Raw genomic sequence first — 25,759 nt, 5'->3', positions numbered from 1 at the left:
AGGCCTTTGGATTTGCCATCCACGGGCACTGGGCTTGGGACGCCGGGCGGCAGGGGTCGCACACAGACACAGCCCCGCCCCGCCCCGTCGCGGGAGCCCCTCGGGGCGCGGGCGCGGGCTGCACCTCTGGTCATGCAGAGCTTCCAGGCGGCGCGCGCGTGGCAGGTGCGCAGCTGCTCGGCCTCGGCGCACGCCGCCAGGTCCTCCGTCTCGTCCTCCAGCTGCAGCTGGCGCCGCAGGCTCGTGTGCTTGGCCGCCACCTCGGACGCGTAGGTCATCTTCTCGTGCACCCGCAGCGCTTTCTTCCGCTCCCGCTCCTGGGGGCCGGCGGGGTCGGCGGGTCAGCGGGGTCCCGCCAGCCTCGCCGTCCCCTCCACCCCGCCCCGCCCCCAACCCGGGACCAGGCTCCGGGGCTCCCCGAGGCCCCGGATTCGCGCGGGCGGGAGGGAGGAGTGTGAGGGTGGGGGGCTGAGGAGGAGGCGGCCAAGCGGAGCCGGGCCGGGAGACGGGCTCCAGGCCGCCTGCGGGGAAGGGAGGCGGAGCGCGCATCAGGGGGTCCTGTGCGCAGGGGGGCCCCAGGTTGAGGTGGACAGGGTCGGTTCAGGGGGAGGCCAGGAGTGTATCCCAGAAGCACTGCCTGGGCTGGCAGCTTCCCAGGGAGGGTGCCCACTGGGCGATTCTCCCTGAGCCGGGTGATCCTCCCTGAGCAGGGCGCTGCAGCGCTCGCCCTGGGCACACAGACTCTCGGGTTGGCGAGGCCAGCGAGCCCGTGTTGGGGGCAGACAGGCAAGGGCAGGGGTCAGGGCAGCCTTGCCACTCCCAGGCATTGCTGAGGGGCACGCATATGCACATCACACGCGTACATGTCTGTGTGCTTATCTAGCCTCCAAGAATGCCAACGAGAGGGCCCTGCAAGGCTGGTGTAGTCTAGGGGGTTTCCTGGAGGAGGTGAGACTGTCCCTGAGGTCTGAGATGGACCTTGAAGGACGGGGGTCTCAGGAGGGAAGACATCTCGTGTGGGGACAGCAGAGGCAAAGCATAGCAGCTGAGCCTGTGGCCACAGCAGCTCTGAGGAGGCCCCCAGGACGAAGGTCCAGGACCAGTGCTGATGAAACTGGATAAGACCGTGGGACGGGCCAGAGTCCTGAGTGTCAGGCAGAGTTTAGAGTTGATTTTGCAGGAAATGGTGAGTCATTGACTATTCTAGAGTGAGAGAGTGAGCTGAGGAAAGTGCTCCTCTGAGAAGGGCAATCTGGCTGCTGCCTGTGTGAGGGAGGAAAGAGCTAGGGGAAGGCCTCGGTCCTGAATACTCACTGCGCGAGACTTATTCCGTTCCTGATCTCTGAGCAAGAAGAAATCCACGTCCCCAGACATGTGGAAAGGATTAGCTGAGTGGTCAGGAGCAATCTTGGACACTAGGGAGGGAGACACCTTGTTGCAGAGACCAGCCAGCTCTTCTAAGTGGTGGTCTGTGCCTCTGGGGTCCCAGTGCCCTCCCAGCCAGTGCGGAGTTTCCGTGAACGCATGAGCGAGTGGCAAATGTTCTCCTGGATCCAGCTGTGCCTGAGGTCCACCCCTGGACCTTCCAGCTCCATTAACTCACCTGGTTTAACCTAGTTGGACTTGAGTTTCTGTCCCTGGCATCTGAAAGAGGCCTCATGGACACAGCCCTCCTGTGTCCTAGACATCTGCTCTGTCTTGGCCCATGGTTCTCTTTCATTTAGTTTTAGGAACCCTACTCCATGGAGGAGGGAAGTGGTGGAGCCGGCTGGCGGGGTCTGCTGACTCTGGAGCCGAGGCGCCGGCCGACAGTGGCAGTGGCAGTGGGCGCTCTAGGTTTTGCAGGAGTCTCCATGGGCCTCCCAGGGGGCTGGGCATGGGGGCAGGGCAGGCAAGGTCCCTGAGGCCTGGGGAGGCAGGGCAGGAATTTGGGAGGTGCAGGCTGCTAAGGACTCCAGTTCTGCTGCCCACCACCCCCAGGGGGAAGGGAGAGGTTCCCAGCGCTGGCTGACAAAGGGAGGTGTGGTGACCTGAGTGATGGCCTCCACGGATGACTGAGGCCCACCCCCCACGCCCGTGACTGTGCTCCTTTGTATGGTAAAGGGGACTTTGCAGGTGTGATTAAGTTAAGGCCTTGAGATGGGAGATGATCCTGCATTATCCAGACGGGCCAATGTCATCACAAGAGTCCTAAGAAGAGGGAACAGCAGGGGCAGAAGCAGGGTTGGGGTGATGAGATGGAGCCTAGAAGATGCTGCACTACTGGCTTTGGAGATGGAGGAAGGGCCACCAGCCAAGGGACACAGGGAAAGGAGGGGAAACAGATTGGCCCCAGAGCCTTCAGAAGACATGCAGCCCAGGGCTACCGTGACTCGCGCCTGTGCGACTCACTCCCACTTCTGACCCCACAACCAGGCATGAGGCCCCTGCGTGTGCACCATTTGTTACAGCAGCCACAGAAAACGAGGACAGACATCTACCGGAAACCTCTGGGCGAAATCTGGAACATTCCCCCCGAGACCAGGAACAAGGCCTGGATGCCGATCTTAACACTTCTGGCCAGTGTTGAGGAAGGCAGGAAAAAGAAAAGTATAGGATTGGAAAGGTGGGGAAAATAATGTCATGTCAAGATGACATGATTGTATAGTGGAAAATCCAAAGAATCTACAGACAGATGGTTACAATCAGGTCAGAGATGCTTTATAGATCTTATTGTGAAATGAAAATAAAACTCATAGAAGATGCAATGAATGGATATCTTGATGACCTTGGGGGTCAGAAGAGAGTTTTAAAACAGGAAATAAAAAGGACTAACCATAAGGAAATAATTAGTAAATTGAACTACATTAAAATTAGGAACTTTTGTTCATTAAGAGAGTGAAAAGGCGAGCCACAGAATGGGGGAAGGTATCTGCCATCCTTAGAACTGGTGAATGACTTGTATCTGGAATATGTAAAGAGGTCCTAGAAATCAGTAAAATAAGGAGACAGACAACCCAATAGAAAAGTGGGCATGAGACAGGAACAGGCACTTCACAACACAGAGTCATCAGTGGCCCCTGAACATAGAAACACCAGGGGACGGGAGAGCCTACGACACATCCAAAGGACCAGGTGACATTAAAAGCACCGACAATGTGCCAGTGTTGGAGAGGACACACACCTGTTGGCGGGACTGTGAACTGTACAATTGGTCTGGAAACTGCTCAGCTGTGGCTCCTAAAGATGCACCTACGACCAGCAGCCCCACTCCTTCCCGCACACTCAGGGGGACGGGCACTGACAGCCCCACAACGGCGTGTACAAGAATATTCACAGCAGTATTATTTTTAATAGCTAAGAACTGGAAGCAAACCAAATGTTCATCAACTCTAGAGAGAATAAATGCATTGCTGGCGTATGCACACAGTGGAAGACACGTAGCGACAACGAAGAAGGGCCTCCTGCTCCGTGCGTCCCACGGGTGTGACGCTGAGTGAAGAAGCCAGGACCGACAGGGCGCAGCGCATGACTCCATTTGTATGAGGATCAAGAGCGGGTAAGATGACTCTGTGGGAGAGCAGGACATCGACTTCCTTTGGGGGAAAGGGAATTTCTGGGCAGATGAAAATGTCTTAGGTGGGGAATGGACTGGAGGCTACAAAGTTGAATACACGTGTCAGAACCTGTCAGACTGTACCCTGAAGACCTCTGCATTTCACTGTAGACGAGTTACACCTCGTGGAGAAACCAAACCCAGCCGACACCCAGCCCCTCCCCCTTGAGGTGACACGCTTCAGCACAAGCATCCATGTGTAGAAGAGACTGGGATGAGTGGCCGATGGGAACCTGCGACGGTCAGGTGGCCGCACGGCCGACAGGGAGGCAGCTAGATAGAGAAAGTAACGGCCATGGTCAGTGCACCGTCGGAGGCGGCTTCCTCAGAGAGGTGGTGGACAGCGCACGGCCCGCCTGGGAAGGACTCTGGACAGAGTGGAACGTGGATCCGATCAAGCACGGAGGGTTAAGGTCCAATGAAAGGAGATGTGGGGAGCAGAGACCCAGTTTCCATGACAGCGCCAGGCGCAGACAGACACAGACGTCCCGGGGACCTTCCACAGCATCACTGGCACAATTTCTCAGCTAGTCAAGGCACAGGAAATGAAAGGACATGGGGAGGGCTGTGCTCAATGAAGAGACACTGGAGATGTTCAGATCCCATCTGAATCCCGATTAGAACGAAGCTTCTGCAGGGAGACATTTCTGAGATGATTGGGGAAGTCTGGTGAGCTTCACTGTGGCTCGTGAGAGAACATTCCTCTGTTTGAGAAATGCACACTGAGGTGCATAGGGATGAAATGCCGTCTGGAGTTTACTTTAAAGTACTCTGGCAAAGACCGAAAAGAAAAAGAGAACAAGGCTAGATGAGACGAGGGTGGCCAAATCTTGACTGCTGTGCAGTCTGGTGCCGGGCACGGGAGTCTCTGGACTTAGTCTCTACTTCATTCAGCAGGCTTGCGTTTTCATAATCAAAAGAAAGAGGAATCGGGGGTGGAGGCGGGCTGAGGGCTGCCAGCCGGGCCTGTGAGAGACAGGCTCAGGGAACGTGCGCACATCTGCACACCTCTGCAGGAGGGTCAGACCCTAAGCACAGGGCTGGAGGGCGGGGGCATCGCGGGACCCAGGAGGGAGTCGGGGAAGCCAAGGCATGGAGCACAGAGGAGGGGCTCAGAGGAGAGAGGCATGCAGCTAGCTGCCTACCCTCCTTTCTCCTAACAGGTGGCAGCCATGTGCCTAGTTGAAAAGCTATACTTCTCAGCCTCCCTTGCAGATATTGATGGCCTCATGACAAATGGTATGTAGGCAGAAATTGTTGGGTGGGGCTTCTGGGAAGGGTCTTTTCCCAGAGAGGGTGGAGTTGGCAGGTGGGCAGTTTTGCCTTTCCCTTTGCTCCTTCTCCCTGTCTGGAATCAGATGCGATGGCTGGAAATGCAGCAGCCATTTTGTGACCATGTGACAACCTTGTGACTGAAAGCCCTAATGATAAAGATCTTGGAGCAGAAAGACTTGGGACCCTGGATGATTTTGTAGAGCTGCTGTTGATGGAGCCTCATGGAGCCCTGGACTGCCTCCTACATTTCCCATTACTGGAGGAAAAAGAAATCCTATTTTGTTTATGTTCCTGTTATTTCAGGTCTCAGTAACCCAGTTCCTAATGGAAACAGAAGCACTTCCTCCACCCTTTGCACTGGAGACTAGGTCTAAAGGCATCGACGGGCTGAGGCAGAGAGTTTCCCTCCTGCCAACTGGGACTTCAGCTCCCAACTCCAGGGTTACCTTTGTCTTTTTTCACATGTCTCTTTTTTCCTTCAATGGTTGAAGAGGAACTGTTGTCTGCGGATTCCAGGCTGTTCTCTGGGGAGACACAAAAGTGAGGCCACAGCACGTGACTCGCCAGCTCATGATAGCTATGCACACAGGGTCAGGCTGGGGAGAGACTCCAGACACAGCAGGGCTTCAGTCCCAGCATCTTCACCTGCCTGCTGGGCAGGCTTGGCAGGTCACTGGGCTTCTCTGAGCCTCAGTTTCCATACCTGAGATGATCATGCTGACTTTGCTGGGAAATTGTAAGAATTGTGCAAGAAAATGGCCACAAAAGTCCCTAGCATACATGCCTGGCACACAGAGGTGTTTCGTGCCTTCCCTGTCACATCCTTCAATTTGTTACTTAAGAGTTGTGCAGGACCATTTTCAGGGCCCAAGGGCCCTAAGTGTCTGACTCCTGGCCAGGTAGCCAGGGCTTCTGCTGTGAGCCTCCCACGGCGTCCCTTGGGGCTGGGATGGACCAGGCAGACCCCCATTTCCTAGTTGCTCTCTCATTAACCCATACCCACAAGGAAGGAGGCATTTGGCCAAATACTCCCTCCCACCCCAACTCAGGAACCCTTTGTTGCTTGAAGATTCCACTCTATGCCAGCCAGGAAGGACAGCCTGCCCAGGAGGGCAGAGGGGTGGGGGCTGCCAGAGAGCCCGGAGGTGTGCTCTGGGGGCAGCTCAGGGAGCCGGTTCTCTTGGACCAATGTGAGGGAGGGCGACCTGGGATGGTGAGGGCGAAGTCAGGGCCTGGGAGGTGGGGGCTATGATCCCAAGGGCCAAGCCCTGAGCAGATGAATGATGGGATGTGGGAAGAGTGAGGAAGAGAGGAGTCTTGGGGGACTGTCAGGAAGGTCAGGGCTTGGGGCCAAAAACTCAAGTGACTTCAGGGCCAAGCAGAATATATAATGGTAAAGGGAGAGGAGGCAATAGGGAGTGGTGAGGACTGTGGAGAACTCAGGAGTGCAGGTTTACTGTTTTCTATCTTCCTTAGTGGCTATAAGGTTAAATTTCCAGGTAGTAAACTTTAATTAACCATACCATAGAAATCAGAAGATACCACTGTTATTTAAAAAGACCAAAACCAAAAACAAATAAGCCAAACCCTAATAAAATTTAACATATATGGTATCAGAAGTGGGATCTGAAGGAGGTGTCCCCCAAGAGACAGGCACCACCAGAATTAAGTGAGGTACCCACACCGAGCCCCTGTGCTCATCGCTGCTGTGAGCTGCCTCCTGCTTTCGCTCTGGTGAGTCTCTTCCCAGATTCCCAGCTCCGCTCCCTCTGCATCCTGAGCTCTCTGACTTTATTTGGGATCAGGAGGCGTTGTCCTCTTGGGGGAGGGACTTTGTCTCTCCAGGTTCAAGGCTCTGTCCTTGGGTTCAAGGCTCCATCCTGGGTGAGGACTCAGTTGTTTTCTGAAGGTGGCACAGTTCCTTTGGGGCTCAGGCTGAGAATCCAGTTTTCTTTGGATTTCAGGTTCCTTTTGGGATCCGGGCTGGAATCTGGCAACTTTCTTTTGCTTGTAGATTCCTTTGGGGTCAGGGGTAGGACTCTAGCAACTTTCTTGGGTTTTCAGAGGAAATTTCAGAATGGGATCCCAGCCATCTAAATGTTCTTAGGGAAACCCTCCTTCAGGGACCCTGGCTGGGTTTATGTTTAAGACCTGTGGGCCCCCGACATGGGCATTTTTAACCAAGAGGGCTAAACTGGCAGAGAGTAGTCTGGAATTACAACGGCCATTATGGGGAACTTGCCATCTCCCCAACTCACTTTTCCTAAACCAAACTGGAAGACCGTGGCTCTAAAATTAAGCAAAATGAATGGTGTCTATCTTCATTGGCACCTGGAGGCCTCTGGACACACACAGAGCTCTAGATCACCTCGCTACAGGACACCTTGTCTAAATCAGCCAAAATAACTAAAAAACAGGGAGAATAAACTGGCTTTTGAAGCCTCGTTTTCCCCTCCCCCTTCTTCTTTGTCTCAGGCACCCTCTTGTCTTCCGAAACCCCTCTGTCTCAGGCTCAACCCCCAGCAGCCATCCTGTGCCTGGCTCCACCCCAATACCATTTTCTTCTCTTCTCCTCTGGGAAAACCTACGCCTTTAAAATCAGACACTCTGAGGATTCAAATGTTGAATCTTTGAGACATAGCTAAAGTTTTAAACTATAAACTATGAGATGTGTGTTTATGTCTGCCTATGTGTCTGTGTGTGGATATGTGTTATAGAGATGTGATATTTTTCTGCCTCTTGCTGGTAATGCTAGAATTGATTTGTGGAAAGTTCTTTTTAATTGGCTTGAAATTAAGCACTTATAAGTTAAGTGGGTTTTTTTCTTCTTTTTCTAGTGAGGGAGATTGGCCCTGAGCTAAACGTGTTGCCAGTCTGCTTGAGGAAGACTGTCCCTGTGCTAACATCTGTGCCAATCTTCGTCTACTTTGTATGTGGGGTGCTGCCACAGCATGGCCTGATGAGCAGTGTGTAGGTCCACACCCGGGATCCGAACCCACGAAGGCCAGGCCGCCAAAGCAGAGTGTGTGAACTTAACCACTGTGCCACCAGGCCAGCCCCTAAGTTAAGTATTTTTAAGGCTCAGAAATATGGTAGAAACTAACTCAAATGCTTTTCGAGTTTATGTGATCCAGGATTAATCTTTAGTAAACGAAAGCCAGTTTAAGATTATTGATGTATATTAAAAAACAGGCGTGTCTTCAGAGTCGTTAGTATTGGGTGTAAATGCAAATAAGCAACTTTTTCTCTGCTGGGTTTACCGGTCAAGAAGGCTCGTGCTCTCTGTTTCACAATTTGTCAGCAGGAAAGTAACTTAATAGCTATTGGCTGTTAATGTCTAATCCAAGCATGATTGTTAAAAGCAAGTAATTAAAAGAAATGTAAATAAGATCAGAGTTTATACTAAATTAAACTAAATAATGGATAGTCATTGAATACCTAAATAATTTTCCAAACAAGATAAAATGTTAAGACATTAATTACTAAACATAGTTTATCTACTTTTGACTTCCTAGTGCAAAGAAGCTAAAGATAAATTTGGGTCTGTTGGTAACCATGTCTTGTGTCACACTCAAAGATTGCACTGTTCCAAAGGAGAGATACTCCTAGAAATTATGAAATGTATTTATAAATCTGCCAGTCCACGATTGCTCACTTCTTAGTTTTCACTAGGAATTGGGGATTCCAAGGGTTAAGAATTCTAATCTATGTAACAAAAGCAGCTAGAAACAAAAAGGGAAGCACCTCTGTAAGCAAGGAAAGCAGGATGTGTGTTTCAGTGAAAGAAGGAATGAGGAATGGAAATGGATTCTGTTGAGGGAAAATTATTTCATCCTAAAGAGAGACTGGTTATCTCAGAATGGGAAAAAGAAAGACTAAGACAAAATCTGAGCATACAAAGAAAGTTGTAGAAGATTTATGAAAAGAAATCTTGGGAAAAGAATTTTATGAGCAGTCAGGGCGGGCTGAGATTGCAATGAATGAATTATAATCTCAAAATAAGCTGATGCAACCTTAAAATTTGGCTTTCTTTTCTGTTAAAAGGACAAGGTTTTCTTGGGCTATTGGGCTGCTGGTGAAACAGATTGTGAAAGCTTCCTCACCTTACATAATATGCCTAGAAAACAGAGATTTTACGTTTTCTCAAAATATCCTGTGTGTGTGTGGTTTGTTTGTTTGTTTTTAAATCAAGTCTTTCCTTATGAAAACTGAGTCATCTTAATTTTGGAGAAGTTAAGTTTTGCTCACACTATGTGACCTTTTATAGTTACCTTTGAAACCTGTTATTGTAACTTTGGTCAAATAGATACTTAAGTATTATTTCATAATGACCTGTGATCCTATTTGGTCTAGTGTTCAAACGCTCTGAGATTTTTGGCAAGCTTCCCAAAATATTCAAATTCTAAATGACATCTTTTCAACCTGGATGTAACTTTGAGATTTTCCAGAGGCACTTAAGACATCTCAAAACGTTTATTCCCTCACCTTATAAAAGACAAATATTACACTAATTAGGTTTAAGTGGTATGTCAAATTTCATGAGCACCATACCTTTTTAGCTTATATTGTATGGGTGAGTGTTACTAAAAAATGTTCTAGAAATTGTATAAAATTCCTAAAAATCTGATATGTCCTAATACAATGTTATTACCTGTAATTTTAGTTACTACCTAAAATGGATGTCATAAAAATACCCAAATTTCCTTGTCAACTGCCTTAAGTCTTTTGTCAGTTACAAAAGTTATTGTTTTACTCTGATGCTTTTATAAAAATGTTTCATTTTCAAAGAGATTCATGGAAGAGACTGACAAGTACTCTGGAACACAGGTTTTGGTAACTTTAAGATCCTAACACTGAGCTGGGTGGGAATTTCTGGGGAGGGCTGACTGCTCTGATGTTTGGTTCCCAGATGTCAAGGCTCCTTTTTCTCCTCTCCTGTAAGCTCTCCATAACTTACAGCAATTTGGTAAAGTGTACTTTGCAACAAGGGTTGAAGCATTTATTTTTTTCTCTCTACCTAATCCCTCCAGAATTTGGAAACTCGTAAGTATCCTTTTCGTGACAATATGTGTATTTGCACGGGTTCAGTGAAGGTCTGTTCTCCTTGGAAACAGGACACAGTTGGAATTATTGGCTCCGTCACCAAGGCTTTGACTAGAATGTCATATTCAGGAAAGATGTACAGACACTCAGACATGGCTCACAGCTTTAAGGAACTGCTTGAATAATCGACCTAGTACCTTGCTTACAAGAGCCAGCAAAGCAATCTTAAAAAAGAGCTTGTAGGGTCGATCACTAGGCTCGCTACACTTATATAAATAATCAGGCCAAGCTTAATACAAATGAGTTTTACTACAATTATCTTTTATAAAAATGGGGGTAATTGTGGAGAGAGAAATTATGCTTGCACGTTTGTAGATATTAGATTCTAGCCCTGTTTACTGTCTTTAAGGTGTTGTTATACCTGTAACCTGGGCTGGACCCTAAATTCTTCTAGTCTCCTTAAATGCCTGGCTGTGATACTCCAAACTGACATTTCCACTTTTACTGCCCTTGAAATCTCCTTGGGAGGGACTACACCAGGCCCTCCTCTCTACCCAGATGGCAGCCAGACTTCAGGGACTCGAGCCTTGGGTGCACATCTCACAGCTGAAGAAGGCTCCTCCTGACATCTGGTCCTGAACAAACACTGGGGACCTCAAATCAAACTGACCAGGAAGAGAAGCAGCCGACGTCTGAGGGAGACAGCTTTCCCAGGATGAGTGGACCAGGCCTGGGCACCCTCTTCCACTGTTGTTTCTTTATTTTCTCCCTCTCTTTCCTGGAAGGGCAATGCCCTTGCCGACATTTCTTAATCCCTCCCAAAAGGGGGAACCTCTCTGATTGTGGGACTTGCCATTGGAAAGCTCAGTGTGTCCAAGACAGTAACGACCCTCAGCTCACCCTAGAAGGAATTTCACTGGGATTCCGCCGCTGCTGTTTGTGTAAAATGCTCTGCTGGCCCATTTTACCGACTCGGGGTGGTAAGGCCACCTAAACTCATTTATTGCTTTAAGTTCACCCAACCTTGCAAGGAGAAAACAAGATCTTTTGAATATTTGTATGAAAAATTTTGTGGGACAATCAGTGTAAGTAGAATTGTGAATTTCTCAACATATCCGTGTATTCAGGCAACCTCTCGGCATGTAACAACACAGCGTCTGAGCCTTGGTTACACGAGGCGAACGCTCTATGCTGATGAACGAGTCTACAGAGGATGTCACTGACGTGGGAGCCTCGTGTGCACCCGCTGGTTACCTCTTCATCTGTGGAGTTTTCAGTAATGGCCTTTCTGCCTGGGCAACTCATTGCCCTGACAGCTGGGGAACAGAAGGACAGCGTGCCCTTGCTGTATCCACTGTCCTGTTCTCTCTGCATGACCAAACAGAGACCTCTCATTGTCTCTGCCGTTGAATCTGCATGGTCGCTCTAAATGAGAACTCCCAGGAGGCATAGGTGACTCTGGGTTTGCCTCCATGGGAAGAGCTTTCTCCCCATGGATTGGAGTGAGTGCCAATAACGCTCTCCCTGACACCAGAGGAGTTGGCCGGCGCCACAGCCAAAGCCATTTCAGCTCAGCAATGGTCCCTTCACTCACTGGCCGAGGTAGTTGTAGAGAATCGTTCGGCCCTGGATTATCTACTTGCTGAATAAAGAGGTGTCTGTGCGGTGGCGAACACCTGTTGTTTCTGGATCTGCCACGCCTCACCACAGCATGCATATCCTGGATTGCCATTCTTTTGGCTATTCCCAAATACGCTCGTTTTGATGGTAAAGTAGTAGGCGAATTTGCTTTTTAAGTTGACACTCAGCATCTCAGTAGCACTCTGGCTGAGCCGCTCCTCTCTGCTGCCAACACCCTTGTGTCCCCTACTTCTTGGGGCCACATGCCCTTTCCCCAGCTTGGTGGGGCCTGTCGGGCCTCCTTGACCCCCTACCACCATCTCAGCCAAGGATTTGGATACTTTGCACTAGGGTGCTCCATAAAATGTCCCCTCCAGCTCTGGGCCCTCCAGCTCTTCAGAACTGCTCTCTCTTTCTCTCTAGGTTGGAAATGTGCCCAGGTAGGTCCTCTAGATCCAAAATGGCTCTCCTAGCAGCACTGCTATCTCCCAGAATTGGTTAGAAATGCAAAATTCCAGGCCACTCCAGACCTACTGAATCAGAGTCTGCGTCCTGACAAGCGTCTCAGCAATTTGAATGCACCACAAAGTCTGAGGATTTTCTGAGCACAGGTTGCATGCTCAGTCCCAGCTAGGGGCGAGAGCATACAGAAGCAAGACCAATTTACTATGGTTTACCTTTGTCCAGCAGCACCTAACTAGTTGTAAGTGGGAAAAGGAAGAAAGGAAGGAAGGGAAGGAGGGAGAGAGGGAAGAAAGACAGAAAGATGGAAGGAGGAAGGGAGGGAGGAAGGAAGGAAGGAAGAAAGAAAGGGAAAAAGGAAGGAAAGAAGGAAGGAAGAAAGGGAAAAAGGAACGAAGGAGGGAGGGAAGGAAGGAGGAAAGGAAGGGAAGAAGGAAGCATGGACGGAAGGGCAGATGGAAGGAAAGAAAGAAGGAGGGAAAGAAGGGAGGAAGGAAGGAGGAAGGAAGGAAATTTCGTTTTTGGAGATTTTCATTTGAATTTGCATTTGAGTCAAAGTCCTAATTCTGGTTACTGACACTGATCTATAACATGAGATTCTCTGATCAATTCTGTTTCCAAAGATGTAACCTAACTATAAGTATAACGTAAGCCATTCTGCCTCCCCCCGCCCTGTGCCCTGGGGCTCCCTGTGGGACTGGCGCATCTTTACCTCTGACAGGCAGCCGCTGGAGCTGCCTGGAAAGGAGACACCGGTCAGGGCATGTGAGCCCAGCCCCCAGCCGACAGCTTGCCTGGCAGCTGCGTCCCTCCCCCACAGCCACTGCTCAGTATGGAGTTGTCCTTTCATGCAGCTGCCCCTTTTGGCTTCTGGAGCATGTCTCTCCTTTGCTCTCTCAGACCCAGGGGTGGGCAAGGCTCCCGCTGTTAACTGAGCACCACATCACCCCTCTTTGCTTCCCCGGCCTCTGTCCACAGTCCCTTCCTTATATGTTCCCCAAATTATTCCACTTGTGTGGACCTTCTGTGTCCTGCTGGGATTCTGGTGATGGCCCTTACCCAGCTCCATGGCCCACTTCTGACTGCCATGTCCCCTTCTGCCTCTCATTTGCAGCCACCCCTTGAGAGCTGGCCAAATTCATTGCCTCCACTTGCCTCCCCTCCCTAACCCCGAGGGAGTCTGCCTTCTGCCCCCAGGCCAGCAGGCCACTCCTGCTCTGGCAGAGGTCACTAAGCCCGCTCAGACGCACTCCTTCTCATAGCCCCTTCGTGGGCTCTGGTCTCCCTCTGGCCTGTCCAGCTGCTCTCTCGGCCTCCTTTGTAAGCTCCTCCACCTGTCAGGGGGCTTCAGGCTGTGTCTTGAGCTGTTCTTTGTCTCGCCCACAACCATGGCTTCAGTTTCCATCTATTTGCCAGCGACATACATCTCTCTCTATTCTCCTAGACTCCAGGCCTCCATCCACAGCAGCCTTTTTGGGGTTTCCACTTGGCGGTTCCCATAGGCACTTGAACTCAGCACATCCACCTGACATCCCTGTCTTCCTCCTGCTCCCGTAAGACCCACTCCTCCCCTGCTTTGTGCCACCTCAGCAAACAGCACATGACACTCAGGTATTCTTACCTAAGAGAGAGTCACCCCTGAGCCTTCCTCCTCTCCCATGCCCCCATCCAGTCAGGCACCAAGTCCCACGGACTCTCCTGGAAAGCACTCAGTCCATCCACCTCCCTCCCTCCCTCCCTCCCTCCCACAACCCTCCTCTAAGCCACCGTGTCTGTCTTCTGTGATTTCCCCTCCATGGACCACTCCCACATCAAATCCTGACCAACCCGCCTCCCCACCCCCTAGCAGCCTGGCAGATTATTTTAAAACACAATTCACAAAACTGATCGTGTGTTTATATCCTCTGTGATGGCCAAAGTCTAAGATGGCCCCCAATGTCCCTGGCCTCCTAGCATTCATGACCTTCTGTAGCCCCCTCCAATTCTGAATCATGGATGGCTTGTGTCACCAACTGTGGAAGTGACACTGTGTGGCTTCTGACGTGAGATCACAGAAGACATTGTGGTCCTGCCTTGCTGTCTCTTGGATCACCTGCTCTGTAGGAAGTCAGCTGCCATATTGGAAGGACACTCAAGTGGCCTACAGAGAGAACTGTGTGGGGAGAAACTGAGGCCTGCAGCCAGCTGCTGTGCGAGTGAGGCTGCGTGGGAGCCAATGCTCCAGCCCGGTCAAGCATTCAGATGACTGCAGATGAGACACCCTGAGCCAGAATCACCAGGCTAAGCCCCTCATGAACTCCTGACCCACAGAAACTGTGAGCTAATATATGTTTACTGTTGTTTGAAGCAACTAAATTTTGAGGAAATTTGTTACACAGCAAGAGAGGACTGATACACCCTTGAGTGGCACCCTGGGGGTTGTAGGACCAGGACCTAAATAAACGTGACCTGGGAGACCGTGTGTGAGCTCACCCGGCAACCTCTGCAGCTTCTTATCCAGCCACCATCCTCCCTCTCACGGACCCTTGGACAGGCTAAGCCTCTCTCAGACGCAGGCACTGCCACATGCTGTCCCCTTTGCCTCTTCACCCCATGCTAGACCAAGCCCCCATCAGCCAACACCTTCCTGGTCTGTCGTTTTCTCTGGAAGTCCCCCTGACTACCTCGTCCAGACCAGAGGGCCCGCCTCATGCCCCCCAGAGGCAGCCCTCCCCTTCCCAGCATGCATCCCATCTGCCGTTATTTAGACGTCTGCCACTGCTCCCTTTATGAGGCAGGAAACTCCTCGAGGGCAGGGGCACCAACCATGTCCATCACTTTCTGTGTCTGATGCTTTAACATCTGGACCTGGCTGACCTGGAGGGGCTGTGCCCCCATCAGCCAGTCCCTATAGAGAGTAAATGACTCACCCAAGGCCTGCTTTTCAAATGCAAACCAACCAATCCAGAGCCCACACCCCACCTCCTCTTGGACTCTCACCCTTGGGGCCACTACCCCCTGCCCTGATCCCCAGGGCAGGTCCCAGACAGCTCAGGACAGCCCCATGCCCCAGAGCCTGTGAAGTCATCCAGACCAGCCTATCCTGAGCCTGCTCACCCGGCCTCGCTGTTACTTCCTGCAGAAACCACAGTAAAGGCTCCTGCCCACAGTTCCTCACTCCCTCTGCCTCCCGACCACCCTGGTGCTTCCCCACATGGCCCTGCAGTGTGCCTGAAGTCCTGTTTCTAGGGATCTGTAAGTAACCAACTGTCTTCCCAATGGCAGGCATTTCCCGATCTGTTGGCTTCACCATACCTGAATGATAATGAAACTTGCATTTTAAAACAACAGGAACCACACCTGTCTCACCCATCACCTCTCCCCAGCTCCTTATCAGTGATGATACCAAGAAGGCAGCCAGGCCTCTGTGCAGCCACCCTGGGGGCTTCAGAACAGTGCCTGGGCTTGGTGCCAGGGGACTATGGTCCTCTCTGGGATTGTGGGCACGGGGTGTGACCATCACTCACTCAGTATCTGTCTAGCCACTGTTTATTGGCACTTTCTGTGTCAGGTGCTGCTGCACGTGCCGGGATGACTTCTCTGAGTCTACATTCTAGACAGATAACAAACAAACAAAAATATGGTAGAGCATTGGGCCATGATAAGTGTTATATAGAAAAACAAAGCAGGGTAAAGGGCAAGTGAGAGGAGAAATTCCAGCAAATAGGGCAGTCTGGGAGGACCTCACGGCAGAGGCAACATTTCAGCAGAGACCTGAGGGAAGTGACAAGTTGGCATGGGGTCACTGAAGCAAGAGAGAGCAGACAGGGCGGGTGTGATGTCTCTCTCCTGGACAGCGCAGTGCGAGCTTAGGGAGCGTGGGAGGATGAGGCTTGAGAGGTGGCTGGGTCCCCATGGGCCACGGAAGAACCCTGGGTTTCATTGTAAGAGCAATGGGAAGTCACATAAAGGTTTAAGCAGGGGAATGACACGATTCAAGGTGTGATTTTGAGAGCTTGGGGGCTGCTGTAGCTGGGTCTAGGCTGGTTGGCAGCTGGTGGGGTGGTGGACATGCTGGACCTTGGAAGTTGGGGGTGACTCCTCAGTTGTTGGCTTGGGCACCTAGGTGACAGTTTCGCGGTGGGGTGTCTGGTGGGAGCAGGGAGGGATCAGGCTGCTGTAGGGTAGGTTGGGGCTGCTTTGGGCCCTCCTGGGGTGCCGAGCAGGCAGCCAGGTGAGTGTGGAGTTCGAGGGAGGGATCAGGCTGGAGATGGGAGTCGCCACCATTTTCCGATCACTGAGCTCGGGAAGTGTCTAAATTCGTTGTGCATCCAGAGGATGTAGTTGGCTCTCCTGTGCACACACATCAGTGTGCAGAGCGGGCATCCTGGCTGAAAGCCCCGGGATGACAATGCTGCACAGCCCAGGGGGCTCCAGAGCGGAACCTCGCACAGGGTCAGAGTGACTCCAGAGGGTTGAATTAGGCATGCAAAGAGGTTTCAAGAATACACACTTCAACTGAGTAATTTCACTTATTTTTTATGTATGCACACGTGGGATATACGCTAGAAACCCACATCTGAATTAGTCTAAAAGGGCTGCTTCAAAATAAATAAAAATTCTAAGGCAGTGTTTAGCCCTTTTTGGCAACATTTTTTACTTTCTTCATGATGTGTAAACTAATGCTGGTCTTAAACTCAATGAAATGCAGGGGCTGCATGAGGTCACTTAGAGTCTGCAGCCCCAGCAAGGGGAGCTGTGGGTCAGGGGTCAGTGAGAGGAATGAGGCCCCGCCTGGAGGCTGAGAAGGAGCGGCCAGAGCGTGCAGGCTGGGCGGGCAGCATGGCTACCTGGAAGCCCAGGGGAGGAGGCGCCTTGAATAAGTGGAGGTGGCATGGCTGTCACATCTGTCATTTTGGTCTGTATTTAGATGACTCGCAAACCAATATTGCAGAATTCCTCTAAAGCTCCAACAGGCCACCAGGCCTCTGGCAGGTCCCAAAGGCACCTCCAGCTCAGGCATAAACGGTGCTGCAAGTTTCCCCCAGACCTGCTCCACCCTGCCCAGCGCCACCTCCTGCTCCCCCAGCCCCTCCCATCCCTCACCAGCCTCCCCTGCACTCTGCTGCCCTGTTCTGGGTGCTCATCTGCTGGCCCTCCTGTGCCCTACCCGCCTCAGGGCGACTCCTGGCTCACAAGCCTTCAGTGACTGCCCACTGCCCACCGAGGCCCAGCCTGGTGTTTAGGGCCTCGTGCTTGTCCTCAGCGTACCTTCCTAGCCGATGGTGTGGCCTCACCCACAGCCTGTCCATCCACTCTGTGCCTCTGCCTGTGCTTCTTCCCAGAGTCCCTCTTGCCCTCTCCGCCTGCCCAAGGCCAGCCACCCTGGCTCCGGAGCACGGCCGCCCTCCTGCAGGACTGCAGGAGCTCACGCGCCGTGTGCCTGGCCCTGGCTCAGCTCCGCCCTGGGACCACCTCATCTAGTCCCCACAAAACACGGGAGATGTGTCCGCATCACCCTTGTTCCTCAGGAGCCGAGGGAACCAAGAGGGAAGAGTTCCGCGACACCAAGGCCCAGCCGCGATCCAGCGCCCTTGTCTGACTCCGACACTGCACAGTGCTACCCTCTGGAAGCCCCGGGCCGGAGGCCATGAGAGAAAGGTCTGGGTCTGCTCTCCCCAGGGGCTGTGAACCAGGTACGGCCCTCCGTCCTCAGGCCGGGCTCCTCAGGGAGCGGGTCCCAGGCAGGCCCCGGACCCATCCCCATTCTCCCTCGGGCACAGCAAAAGAAGAAGACCTGCCCTCCTGGAGGCCTCCCGCTTGGTGGCCAGGTGACTGCGTTCAAGCCTCAAGGAGAGTACCTGTGGTCAGCGGAGCAGCCAAGAGGCGACAGTCGCCCTCAGCTCTGCGCAAGCCCTGCTCCAGGTGCTTCTCAGCAGCCAGCCTGGTCCTGAGCCAGGCCCTCTAGACCGAAGCTGTGCAGATAAAGGACGTCCAGGTCCTTTGACCCAGCAACCCCTCTTCTGGTTTATCCCAGAGACTGTGGGGAGGTGCATGTCCAGGGGTCTATTCAGTACCCACTGGAAGGGAAGTGGCCCTCGGGAGAGAGGTCTAGTGGAGGCTGGTGTGTCCCAGCATGGACATCTCCGCAGTCTCTAGAAAGCACAGAGCAGGGACTCCAAGGGAGGCAAAGAGCTCCAGCACCGGGGTTAAATGGAGAAGCTTGCCATCGCAGCATAGACGCACTCCCCCAGGGCTCTCTGCCCTCATCCCCTACCCCTCTCCCCCTCCCTCCATCCCTCTGCTCCAGCCGCTCAGTCTCCTGCTTCCTCACTCAGGCCCCAGGACCTCTGCACCGGCAGCTCCTCTGCCTGGAGCGCGCCCCCTCAGGCCCTTTGAACAGCAGGCTGTCTCTCTCAACTGCTCCCACACCAGAGGTCTTCCCAGACTCCTGGGCACAGACACCCCACCTCAGTGTGACACTGCTTGACTTGACTGCTCTCTCCTTATCGAAAAAAAGCATCTGGATCACCTGTCGCTCATTTTCTGCAGGGAAGTCGGTCTAGCTTGTGGGGGTTGAAATAATGACCAGCCTCTGTGTGGCCCCTCAGCAATCAACATACAGCCTCAATTTGGGAGGACAAAGTCCTTATTGTGCACCCTGGCACCAGCAAGCCACACCAGGCATGTGGGCCACCCTTCCCACTGCTGCCGAGCTGGAGGCTGAGAATAGAAACTGGCAGCCTTTCCACAAAATGCCAAAATTCACCAAAATTTCCCAGCCTCCTCATTGCCTCCTTTCCTGGAAAGTGCAAGCCTCCACGCTCCCATTTTGGATTCTGATCGTTCCTGCCAGCTCAAATGTTGTTTTGGTGGAGAGACTGATTCCTGGATCTTCCTACTCTGCCACCTCCCATGATGTCACCCCATTCCTCGATGTTTATTTTTTAGACGCCATTGTGAATGGAATTGCTTTCTTTCTTTCTTTTTGAGGAAGATTAGCCCTGAGCTAACTAACATCTGCTGCCAATCCTCCTCTTTTTGCTGAGGAAGACTGGCCCTGAGCTAACATCCGTGCCCATCTTCCTCCACTATATGTGGGATGCCTGCCTCAGCATGGCTTGCCAAGCGGTGCCATGTCCGCAACCGGGATCTGAACCAGCGAACCCCGGGCCACCTAAGTGGAACGTGCGAACTTAACCGCTGCGCCACCGGACCGGCCCCTGGAATTGCTTTCTTAATTTCCACATTGGACTGTTCATTGCTGGTGTATAGAAACACAACCAACTTTTGAGTGTTGATCTCACGCCCACAACTTTGCTGAATTCATTTATTAGCACTAGCCACTTTCTTATGGATCCTTGGGGATTGTCTCTATATTGGATCACGTCCTCTGTGAATAGTGACAGTTTCACTTCTTCCTTTCCAAATTGGACGCCTTTGCCTTCCTTTCCTCATCTAAGTGCTCCGGCTGGAACTTCCAGTACAATGTTGAAGAGCCGTGGGGAAAGCAGATGCCTTTGTCTTATTTCTGATCTTGGGGGAAAACTTTCAGCCTGACAGAATTTTCTTGAGGGCCTATTATGTGCCAGACTCTGGGGAGACAACAGCACACAAGACAGACAGACACCCCTCCTTTATGGAGCTTACGTTCTACTGGGGAGAGAGTGACAAGCAAGATAAACGAGGAAGGGTGAGGCAGGTGGTGGTGGTGAGTGCCAACCAGAAACACAGCAGGGAAGCGTGAGGAGGAAGGCAGGAAGGGCGGGCTGCTCCGTGACTGAAATGGATGTAGAGGGGAGGCTCGCTGAGAGGGTGACATCGAATGAACCTCTGGAGGAAGTGAGGGAGGGAGCCACAGAGAAATCTAGGGGGAGAGCATTCTGGGCAGAGGGGACGGTGTTACCTAGATGCTGAGGGGACTGTGCCTGTCCTGCCCAAGGCATACAGTGGCCAGAGTGGCAGGAATGGAGCAAGCACAGAGGGGACAGCTGTTTGTTGCATCTCCCCAAACTCTCTGAGAGCGGGCACCACCTCTGCAACCACAGCCTGCCACAGTGCCTGACACATAGTAGGTGTGGCCTGACATGTGGACGCCCGCTCCTCCCACCTGGCCACCAGCTGGGCTTCAGATGGCCCCATTTGGCAGCTCCCCAGATGAAGTTTGGGTCACTTAAAACCATGTTTCCTAAAATTGCCAAATTAAACTACTGCATCCAGCCTTCGCCCACCCCCTAGTCAGGGATGTCAGGGAAGGCCCAGCCCTCTGTGGGTTTAACAGATCTCTCTGGCTCTCACACCCTCCTCTGACGCTCCCAGTGTGGGGAATGTGGACTTGAGGGGCAGCAGGCGTGCCCTCTGGGGTCTGTGCCTGGTGAGTGAGGCTCCTTCAGCAGGATGGACCTTTCCAGCCTCCTCCTCCCATGCCTGCCTCTTGGAAAATACTTTCAGCCACTCAATGAACACCCCCTCCCCATGAGGCTCAGGCTGGGTTCTTGCCTGGATGTCAGGGCCCCAGAGATGGAGGGACCAACTGCAGGCCACATCTCCCTGAGCTGGCTCTGCACTGGGGCAGGTGTGCAAGGCATGGGGGCCAGAGCTGGGGGCAGGTCCTGCCATCCTCGCCCCCACCAGCCCTAACTGGGAAGGCTTGGAGTCCACTCTGGGCTTTCCCTGGCTCCTCTGCCTGGCCAAGGTCTTTATCAAGTGTCCTCTGTCCTCTGCACCACGGGTGAGGCCTTGCCCGGGGTCTTGAGGGAGGCCGTGGGCAAAGCAGCCGCTAGTCATAAGTCATACAAACCAGAAACTGGGCAATTTCCTGCTTAAACCCTTCCCATCACCTCAACAAAACCAAATAGTCCTCCCAATGGCCCACAAGGCCCTACCCATGGGGTCCACATTGGCCTTCTGTGTCTTCCTCTAACACTCATTCCCATCTCAGGGCCATTCCTGGGCCTTCCTGCTGCCTAGAATGCTCTTCCCCCACTCTCTCCTTCTTCAGGACCGTTATTGAAGATGGTGCAGTCACCTCCTAGAGGCCCTTCCTGGTCACCCCTCCCATTTAAACTACTCACGCCACCTGCTCAAAGCTTCCAGCGGTTTTCCTTGCCTCCACTCCTTGGCTGTTGTAAATACAGATCGGTTGTTTGTTTGCCAATGCCTGCCTCCCGCACCACAGTGTAAGTCCCATGAGGGGACTCCTCGGTTTCACTCACCCCTGAATCCCAATACCTAGAATGTGTGCCCGCATACAGCTGGCACTTCATCAGAGTTTGCGAATAAAAAGCAAACCCAGACCTCACTCCTCTGAAGTCAAATTCCAGCTAAGTCTTTGCCCAGACCCCCACCCCAACGCCGTCCTGCACTCTCTCAGCATCTCCCTCTGACTCAGGCTTCACACACTTGGAGAGCAGCTGAGGGCCGGGAGGTGGAGTGGTGGGTGTAAGACGAGTAACAGCGGAGACACCACCAGCAGCAATGTCAATAAGGCTCCCGTGGTAAGGCACTTACGATACAGCAGTTATGGTGTGCCCAGCATCGTGCTGAGCTCTACATCTCACAGGAGCCCCGCGAAGAGGCAGTGCTCCCATTCCGCAGATGAGGCCGCTGAGGCTCACAGAGGTGACACACTCGACTAGGTGTGTCTGCCCTCCGCCCTTTGGCTGGGGCTGGGGTCCAGACGCCCCATCTGCACCCGGCCTAGGCTTGGAGGGCTCAGTCACCCCTGGAGGGCTCAGTCTCCCTGGCCCCCACCTTAGTCCCCAGCTCCTGCAGCGGAACCCAGGACACTGGACTCGCACTACTCCTAGCTTGAGTCTCTAGCTTGATGCACCCCCACCCAGGTTGACTTCACTCACCTGCCTGGCTTGGCGCCCCTGCCCGGCCCGGCCTGGCAATGCCCCAGGACTGTCCACTCGGCCGTGCCTGCTTGGCCCGTTTCCCCCCAAATGCACTCAACCCAGACCAGGTCACTCAGCTCAGAGAGGCCCCCTGTTTGCAAGTTACCTCCAAGGGAGATGATACACCCAATCTTGAAGGTCACAGGGTACCCCCTATCTAGCCCCCTTCCTGGTACCACAGGATGAATCAATATAGTTTACGAATCCTTCGGTTGTTTTGCGACAGCACAATTGTGTTGCATTGTTTTGTGTGTGTTTAGAGTTAATTTATCTGTAAACATTTCAAAGCTATCTGCTTTTTTGGGTAACCCTATTTCAGCCTTTCTTCACTTAGTTTACTCTGGAGCAGAGTGAGCGAGAGCGAGTGAGTGAGTGTGCCAGTGTCACACAGTGGGGACGCCTGCGGGTAGCAGCGCATGCTTTGAAACAAGCTAAAAGCCCATTAACAGTGGCCTGCTTGAACAAGTTGTGATATATCCACGGTCTGGATTACTCTTCTGCTCAGAACTCCAAAAGTACAAGGGAACTCGTGCTGTACCGATAAGGAACAGTCTCCACAAGGCGAGGGTTAATGGAAAAAAGCAAGGCGCCAGCGTGTTGTCATTGTGTGGCCGTGTGTGTGAGAAGATGAGACACTGCATCTATACGTCGTACTTGCTTGTATGTGCACGGAACACACCTGCAGGGATACGAGAGACACTAGTGACGCTGGCCGCCTCCGAGGAGGGGACACTGGGTGTCTGGGGACAGAGTAGGGGTAGGGAGGTCTTTCACAAAGGGGTTTATGAACACATTTTTGAATTTTGAACCTTGGGAATACTTTACCCATCCAAACACGGATTAAATTAGAAGCTGACACACAGATGACAGTGGATGACACTGCTCATTAGCCCACTTCAGCCCAGGCGGCTCCCAGATGTGCCTCAGCAGCTTTCCTCCCTGCCAGCCAGGGGGAGCACCTGGCAGCCTGTGTGTGGCTCCAGAGGAGGGAGATGTTTCATACACAGGCCTGGGGCCAGCTGGCACCTCCCGTGGGCCGCCCCGTAGCCACAGCTGTAGGAAAGCTGAGAAAGGCCCACCTCCGTTGTGATACCTTCCTTAAGGCCGGTTATGGGGTGAATTGTATCCCCCTCAAAATTAATGTTTTAGAATATTTGAAATCCTAACTCCCAGCACCTCAGAAGGTAACGTTGTTTAAAAATAGGGTCATTGCAGGTGTAACTAAGATGAGGTCATGCTGGAGTAGGGTGGGTACGGTGAAAATTAATAAACTGGAACCTCATTTAAAATGGAGTCAGGAGGCCAGAAGGGGAAGCTCTCATGCACTACAATCCCCAACAGGAAGTAGAAAGACTTCTCTCCCGGCAACAGCTCAGCCAAGGAGACACGGTCACGGCTCGGCCAATGAGTGACGGTCACGGCTTAGCCAATGAGAGACTGCTGCAGCTCGGCCAGTGAAAAGCCACCACACTTGGGACTCCCAGTCTCCTCGATGGCCTCTGTTTACAATAGCCTTCTCAACTTCTTCCCCTCCATGAAAGAGCTTCTCATGCCCTGTTGAAGGGCACTTGCACATGTTTTGCCATGGTGGCAGACCCCAAATTGCAATTCTTTGTTGCTTCCGAAGAAATCCATTTTTGCTGGAGAAATAACTGTCTATCTGTTTAAGGTCAACAGCGCCTAATCCAATATGACTCCTGTCCTTAATACAAAGGGGAAATTTGGAACCAACACACACAAACACACTCAAAGGCCGTGGGAAGAGGAAGGCAGAGGCGGAGGTGATGCTTCCACAAGCCAAGGAACTTCACAGATTACCAGCAAACCACCAGAAGCCAGGAGAGAGGCTGGCACATATTCTCCCTCACCACTCTCAGAAGGAAGCAGCCCTGCCAAGGACACTCGGATCTTGGACTTCCAGCCCCTAGAACTGTGAGACAATAAATGTCTGTTGCTTAAGCCACCAGTCTGAGGTGGCACTTGGATACAGCAGCCCCAGGAAACCAACACACGGAGTTTCTAGGGAACCTCATGGCCTGATTTAGAATCACCTTAACCCTTGATGAAGACTAGACCTCACTGTGCCAGGCTCCCAAGGCTGTCTTTAACCTCTGAGACAGTGCGCAGCAGCCTGGTACTTACTGTGGTGAGCCGCGCCCTTGGAGACCATAGTAGACAGGATCTTGAACATCTGGGCAGAGGATCAAGGGCAGGGCTTGCTGCAAAACTTGACCTCGGCTAAAGGAGATTCCAACCTGGGGAATGACACAGTGCTTGAGCCAGTCTGTCCTCAGGCTCACAGCCCCTCACCCCTGGGTGGCTGTGAACAGCAGGCATTGACGGAGGGCTCACCATGTGGCCAACACCTGCTGCTCTCCTCCCCCTCCATGCTCTCTCCCCTCCTTGACTTGGTTCCAGCTGCCCTGCCTAACCCTTCTGCTCCCAGAACACGCCCACCTTGGTCCGCCTCAGGGCCTTTGCTTTGGTTGCCTCTTCAGCCAGAAAATGTCCTCTCCCACCCAGCTGGGGGAGGAAGAATCCTCTCCTTTCAGATCTGAGCTCAAATGTCACCCTTCACAGAAGTCTTCTCTCATCACCCCATCCAAAGTGGGTTTTCTTCCCACCCCCAGATGACCTCACTTTATTTTCTTCTCTGCAATTACCCACTATCTGATTCATCACTTTAAAAAATCAGTTTACGCTTATTTCCCCCTAGAATGTAGGCTCCAGGAGAAAGGGGTCTTTTCTGAGTTGTAGCAGAGGCGCTCTTCAAAGCACCTGGCTCGAAGTGTCCAAAGTCACATAGCCAGGAAGGGCCACAGCTGGGATTCCAGCCCAAGATTCCTTGTCTCCAAAGCTTGCGCCCTTGCAGCCACATTCCTGCTGCAGCGCCCACGGAGAGGAGTCCGGATGCCAGGAAGGCCTAGGTTAGCGGGGCCCCGGAGCCTAAGACGCCGGACGCACCGTCGGGCCACAAAGCAAGGTGCACAGAGGACGGATGGCTAGATGGCTAGGTAGGTGATAAAGCAAGCAAAGAAAGACTAAGCAAGGGCGGGGAGCCTTGCAAAGAGGCTCTGCGAGGACCGCCGAAGAGCCCGCCCGGGGCCCAGCGCGCACCCCCGACCCCGCGCGCCCCCACCCCGGCCCCGCGCACCCACCGGCCGCGCGCCTGGGCTCGCTCGGAAGCTTTCGTGCCGCGGGTCCCAGCTCCGCGCGCCGCGCGGCGCTACGTTTACGTCGCCATGGCAACCCTCCTCCGGGAGACGGGCGGTGACGTCACAAAGGCCGCAGGGCCGGCCGGGGTGGGGCCTGGAAAGGCATTTCCTTTCTCCCTCCTTGGTTGTTCCGCGCCGCTCTTGCTCTTTGTCTCTCGTTCCCTTGTTCATTTACTCGACCTTCACCTCGGGACGCACGTGGTGCAGAAATACACCTGATCCTTTCTGCGGAGTGGACCTCCCTTTCTAGAGGGGTGGTTCGTGAAGTGTGGTCCCCGGGGCCAGAGGCATCAGAAACGCTGGGAACTCGTTAGGAAAGCGAACGTTTGGCCCCACTCCTGAAGCAGAAACTTTGCGTGAGCCGGCACGCTGGGTTGTAAGAAGCCCTCCTGGGGATTCCGATGCCGGCTAAGGCTTGGAACCAGCGCTCCTTAGGGTGCGTGAGGCACCACGGAGACCCAGGGGCACAAGTTGTATCAGGAGAGAGGGCAGGGGGTGAGGGGATAAAGAGCCGGGATCCAGTTTAGATCGCTCAGATTCAGCTGTTGTGGCCACGGGGCGCCAGGGTCTGCCCTCTGCCCCTCCCCCAGCTCGAGACCCCTGTTCCCCCAAAGAAGCCGGAAACCGCTCCTTGAGTGCTGCCAGTGGTCACCAGATGTCCCCGCACGTCC

General features: G+C 52.9%; 1 protein-coding gene across 7 annotated transcripts in view; it reads right to left on the bottom strand.

Moving 5' to 3' along the window:
- CFAP100 (cilia and flagella associated protein 100) overlaps positions 1-25,177 on the bottom strand; it is a 66,302-nt gene extending 41,125 nt beyond the window's left edge. For 2 of the 7 annotated variants that reach the window (XM_014846090.3, XM_014846091.3), the window contains exons 1-5: positions 25,032-25,177; positions 24,016-24,128; positions 5,317-5,394; positions 1,315-1,415; positions 125-317 (exon numbers count right to left, since the gene is read on the bottom strand). In XM_014846090.3, the coding sequence (XP_014701576.2) occupies positions 125-317; positions 1,315-1,415; positions 5,317-5,394; positions 24,016-24,064 (421 nt within the window). In that variant the 5' untranslated portion in view covers positions 24,065-24,128; positions 25,032-25,177. Of the gene's footprint in view, positions 1-124; positions 318-1,314; positions 1,416-5,316; positions 5,395-24,015; positions 24,129-24,651; positions 24,884-25,031 lie in introns of those variants that run through there. The other 5 variants (XM_070493562.1, XM_044755086.2, XM_070493560.1 and 2 more) reach the window with 5 other exon arrangements.
- Between the last annotated feature and the right edge of the window lie 582 nt (positions 25,178-25,759).

Source organism: Equus asinus, chromosome 21 (assembly GCF_041296235.1).
Source record: "Equus asinus isolate D_3611 breed Donkey chromosome 21, EquAss-T2T_v2, whole genome shotgun sequence".
Lineage (NCBI taxonomy): Eukaryota > Metazoa > Chordata > Mammalia > Perissodactyla > Equidae > Equus > Equus asinus.
The sequence above is the reverse complement of the archived record's forward strand: the minus strand, read 5'-3'. Positions and strand labels throughout refer to the sequence as shown.